General features: G+C 36.7%; 1 protein-coding gene across 1 annotated transcript in view; it reads right to left on the bottom strand.

Annotated features, from left to right (window-relative positions):
• Positions 1–497: 497 nt before the first annotated feature.
• ADRA1A (adrenoceptor alpha 1A) overlaps positions 498–6000 on the bottom strand; it is a 71691-nt gene continuing 66188 nt past the window's right edge. Inside the window, exon 3 of the mRNA XM_072402504.1 lies at positions 498–4591. Coding sequence (XP_072258605.1) covers positions 4077–4591 — 515 coding nt within the window. The 3' untranslated portion in view covers positions 498–4076. The remainder of the gene's footprint in view (positions 4592–6000) is intronic.

Genomic DNA, 6000 nt, shown 5'->3' with positions numbered 1-6000 from the left:
CAAGTGAAGGAAATTCTGTTTAATCAAAAATATCTCAAAAAGAGTTTTACCATTCTCTACTTAAGCCATTCTCAACCAGCTTTTTTTCCAGAGATGTCATGGGGTTCTTCACACTGTGTCTAAGCGACCTTCTAATTGATGACATCTGCAAAGTTCTGGGGCCAACAGCAGTCGGTAGAGTCAGTTGTATGATTCTAAAGGAATCTTAAGTGTCTTTAAAGGTGATATTCCAGCCACCACTGTAGGGGTCATTCTCCATATTTATCCCTTGGCTACTAGGGATGGGTGAGCGAGAATATTAAGTTCGATCTCGTGGCGAATTGGGCCTTTTTCGCTAACTGAAAATGTAAGTGAGAACGGCCTTCTGATTCACTGAGAGGTCGAAATCTCATTGAACAGGAGGATTTCCAGCCCTGCAGCCCTGGAAATCCTCTGTGATCCCCGGGTACTAGAGGTTAATTAACCTCGTATCTGTAACAAATGTATCATTTGTAAGAGATACTTATATTACAATGTCAGGAGGTTCTATTTGCCATTCTTGTTCATCCCTATTGGCTACCAAATTAGAAGGATTTTTTCCCGTCGACTCCCAAACAAAGGGTTTTAGTAGAAGGGTTTCAATGGGTATTGCACGATTGAGAAACACTGCTCTACTCTATCTGGGATTAAAAAAAAAAAATGTTGGCTTTAGGTATACATTAAATTTTAAAGACTTCATATGCATTGGTTTACAGTCACACTTACTTGGACTGCAATATGTATGTGTACTAAAACAAAATGTCTGATTTTGTAAAAACAAAAAATATTAGTATGTGTCTACATGAAACTTCCAGTTCTTTACTAGGGGGAGTATTCATTAGTAAGCATGATTATTGTAGGCTTTAGGCCAGTATTTGCCAACAAGGGTGAATCCCCAAGTAAAGCTCCAGAGGTTGCTAGGGGTTCCTTGAGCAATGAGCAGTTTGTGACTCCCAGGTCAGTTTAAGAGATACCAATCATCTTTTTGGTTATCTGTAGGGGTGACATGTTTTCTACTGGCCAGCAATGTAAAAGACATTCTTCCACCACATTAATGTACTGTGAGCTGTGGATATAGTAATTATAGCAGGGGTTCCCTAGAACCTGAAAGTTATTTTAAGGGTTCTCCCATGTTAAAAAAAAAGTTTGGGAAATACTGCTTTAGGCTATAATACTGAGATGTGGATGGGGTTTAAGGATGCAATGCCATTGTGCTTATCCTGATGACATAATTACATGATATTAAAGTCTAATTTGCATGCCTGGAATTTCCAATGGCCAGCTTTGTTCCACTAACACCTTCCAGAGCTACAGTGGTCATACTCTACTTCTTCATGTAGAATAATTATGTTTCCTTCATATTTGTCTCCAGATTTGATGCATGAGGATACCACAGAATGAAAGTTGACATTTATTTTTTTATTATAACATTAATTAATGAAATAATGACTGGAAAAGATTACCTTCTTATATATTATCCTCTATAGAAATTATCAGTTGGTCTGGAATGACAGTCAATGAACTTGTAGCTTTCTGTGAATTCTGCAGAAGAAGGACAGGGAGTGCTGTTCCATGAATTATTTAGGGCAGAACACAATTGGGTGACAACACCGCTTTTCCATAGATATAGTTCAATGAATTGATGTTATCATCCTAAGACAGGAAATGTGTTACTGGCAAAGAAAATTAATGCAGACTTTACCTGGAAGGACTAGTAAGCTGGAATTTTGTTCTTGGGTTTAGATATACTGCAATATATATAATGATAACAGGTTATTATATTGCAAAGGAGGAGAATGTCTTGACAAGAGATGCCACACTACCAGTAGATAAACTGAATCATCCTTTTATTAAATAATACCAACTAATACATAGCAAAACTCTAACCCATAAAAACAATTAAACCATACTCCAAATAGCAAATCTTTCCCCAGACACCATAAGTATGCCAGAAGTGATCATATCCATGTAATAATAAATAACCTTTTAGCAGAGTGAGCATAAAATAGAAAACAAAATAGATTTCATAACCTGAAACTGATGAAAAATAGAATACAGCTGTGACATATTCTTTACATTAATATATTATGATGTGTGTTTGAAAGAGCACCTGTGCTCAGTCTTTGGGTATTTAATTATTACCATATATTTACTAGCAAAACTCCAGTAAAAAATAGAAACCAATAGCTCATTTAAAAAATAACGAAAACAGCTTTTGCTGCAGTATTCACTTTTAATTTCAGAGTTCCCCTGCAGTACTTCCATTCAGCCACCAGATGTCCTCAGGCATGCTAAATCCACCCCAAGATTGTAAATGGACGGTAAAAGAATCAGCAGCACAATGATTGGCTCATCTCTCTGGCGCTCTGCTTTCTCAGCCCATGAACTAATTCGCTGCTCATACTGCTTCTTTATCCCACACTCCAGCCCTGCTTTACATTGATTGCAAGAGGCTGAAACCAGGTCAAACTCAGGTACTAATGCTGCTTTCATTAAAATAAATATTTAGTTGTATCCTTGACTACAGAGCTGTAATAATTTGAGTATTTTATTTATGTTTAGAAATTGGCTTTAACAAGCAGTAAGCTTAAAGTAATAACACAGTAAAATAAGCTATCCCTGACTTATCTAACTCAAATTAACGAAAAGTGCCTGCAAATTTCAAAAATGAATTTGTTCACAATACTTATAGACACATATATTAATTGGGGCTTATTTTATTATTTTTTACTGCTTATTCCATTTGTATAAATACTTTAGTGTACATGATTTAAATTAACAAACCTCTTTGTACAAAACAGAGAGTCCATAGAGTCCAGCTACAAAAATATGGAATCTAATAATGAAAGAAGAACATGAACTCTTATATGGGTCTGGATAGAACAATGTTCTGCACATTTATTTAGTTTTTATTATGGTATAAGAGGGAAGATTTGGTGTTTGGAGTATGTGTTTGTTTTTCTACTTTTTTATTGAATTAAAGTTTAAACATTTTAATTTTTATTAAAGCGGTAATTCAATTTTTACAGTTCATCAACTGTTCTTAAAGTATATCTAAACCCAAAATCAAAAATATATTTATCATAGCATTCGTTATATGGGGATGCCTAATTAATTACCTTTTTTTTTAACTTTACCTTCTTTTTAGCTTTAGTTCGTCTAGTAAAACACTTCTCGTCCATGGGAAGGAGCAGCATTGTGACCTTAGACTTCTCATTTGGTCTACAACCACCTTCCCCTCTCCTCCATTACACAGAATGGTGTGGCTGTATTTCTGATAGCTTAGATTGTTTGAGATTTTGGTTCATTACATTAAACGTTTCAAAAACGCTGGATAAATAGATATTTATTTGGACTTGAAGTAAATCAAAAAAGGCAAAGTGATGCAGCGACCACATCTAAGGATTAGTAAACTGCATTATATAAAGTTTGTTCTTGGATTTAGATCCCTTTAGATCTCACATTTTATTTTATATCACTAGCCAGTTCCAGGATGTAACCGCATTGAACGGTGCATTACACTAAACCCTTCAATGGTTGTTTCTTATGGTACAATATCGCTATCACAAGGCCACTGCAGATGGGCGATTAATAATACCGAACCATTATTGGTCATTCTCCACCTGTTCACACTGCACAGCACATGTAAACTCTGCATGAACCCCGCACACACAACGACTGCACATAAATATGACTGTATTTGGCAATACTTTTCATTCCCCCACTTCCTTTTCTTTTTATTTTGCATTTACATAGCACCATGGAGGCTTTTTAAGCAAAGTTTCAATTCATGCATCCACATCCAAGGTGCTGTTATAGCAGCATAAGTCATTGGTTGAGGTTCCATATGTTGAAGAGAAACGTTCTCGGTGTTTTAGTAACAAGCAATAAAATGAGGCTCAGATAGAATGGAATGTAAATGGTGCTGGCTGGAATCAAACCTGTGAACTTGCACAGACAGGTCAAACAGTGATGTATGGTCATGTAACTTCCACTCTGCATGCACCATACGACTTGAGTGTACAGAATGAAGATCTACAGCCTTGCCTGCCCCCAGTTTAGACAGGTTCTCCGTTTTCACTCACAGAGATAGTATGTATTTTAATGGTGGGGACATTATAGTGCGTACGAGTCGGCTCTGTACCGACACAACAGCAGGTCCGCAAAATCGACTTGCTGCTAACTTTGGCCTTTGAACAGTTTGTAAAATCCTTTGGAGCTCCATATGGAGAACAGGGGCTAGGGACTGGAGAAAAGTATTTCCATTCACAGACTCCATCAGACTTTGTGATCTTGTAGAATGTCTCTCCAGAACCCACTGGGATCCTCACCACATCTCTGTTCTCATCTGGACTTCGGTGGACCGGACTGCTCAGTATGAACCCCGCTGAGTACTTACTTGAGGCCTGTCTCCGATGTGAGCAGCGAGCATGCAGAATGTTCTGAAAGGCCTTCCTGAACTCCCGGCTGGAACATGGGTAGATAACAGGATTGATGCAGCTGTTAAAATAACCCAGCCAGAACGTGATTTTGAAAATAGTTTCTGAAGGTTTGGCTGCAGGGTAAAGGGAACCTGTAAGATAAAATTAATTGAGTGTTACAAAATACAATTAGATAGAACAAACAGGAGATATATGACAGGAGTCAAACAACTCACACATGTCTGCCTAATTTACTGAAATGCTCACACTATGGGCCTAATGTATTAACTCAACTAGCGTTCTAATTCTGTCCAAATTTCTGTGCATTAAGCATTACAATTTTTTTGCATGGAAATTTATTTTACATTGTAGGCTATAGTTCTTAGGCAAAACTCACCAAAATATGTCCAATAGAAATAAATTTAATAATAAATTTAATAATAAACTTATTTAAAAAAAAAAAAAAAAAAATATATATATATATATATATTTACTATATATATAATATGTTATATGAATATATATTCATATAACATATATATTATATATATGTTATATGGAGATTTCTTTATATTGGACTCAATACAGCTATTTTGTATTGAATCCAATACTTTATTGGAATAATTTTATAAAAATTATTTGAATTTCCTGCCGCTCCGGCCACCGGCACCGACGTCACCAGGAAACCCCGTTGATCTTGAGTCTTTGCACTTCGCGGTTGGAGGTGGAAGAATACGGATGTGTCCCCAGGACCTGCGGGGACCAGCTGGACGCGGGGGGACAGCGACGGAGCAAGGTATGCAGGGTTTTTTCAGGTTAAAGCTACCCCAAGTTTGACTTGGGATTACCACTTTTTGCACCTAAAAGCCACCCCGAGTCAAACTTGGCATTACTGCTAAGGGGGGGGTTAAAGCTCTTCAAGACTGGAGAAGATACACTTTCATCAGTGAAGCTGGGTGATTCAGCAAACTGGATTTGCTATTTGTTAGCAAATGTTTTCAATCCTGGACCAGATTTATTCCAGGTTTGCAGGATCATAAATGAGACCCTATGAACATTATACTTTGTTTATATAAGCCATTCCCAACAAGATTTCTGTGGAACCTCAATGATTATCGAGAGGCTTCTAGGAGTTCATTAAACTGGTAGATCCAGCAGTATTATTATAATAATACTTATAATGCCTATAAAAGTGTTATGTTAGCCACAATTGTAGCAGGAATGGATTCCATTTGCCACTCAATCAAGTTTTTTTTCTAATTGACCCCCCAAATGATCTTAATAGGGGTTCCCCAACAACTAAATTTTATATCAGGGTAAAAGGTTGAGAAGGGCTGGTCTATATGTTTAAGTTTTTTTTCTTTAACAATTTTCCTTTAAAACAGCAGTGTACAGACATTGAAATAAGAACCATTTGTCGGCATAGAATACAATTCGAAGTACAGATTAGAAGTATATTTAAGTGTTTAAAATGTTACAACAGGAAGAGACACAATGGGGTTGCTACCCTAAAGAAATGTAGGATGAATTCTCACCTTGCAGGGTAATTTTACGTGAACTG

This window comes from Pyxicephalus adspersus, chromosome 2 (genome assembly GCF_032062135.1).
Source record: "Pyxicephalus adspersus chromosome 2, UCB_Pads_2.0, whole genome shotgun sequence".
NCBI lineage: Eukaryota > Metazoa > Chordata > Amphibia > Anura > Pyxicephalidae > Pyxicephalus > Pyxicephalus adspersus.
The sequence above is the reverse complement of the archived record's forward strand: the minus strand, read 5'-3'. Positions and strand labels throughout refer to the sequence as shown.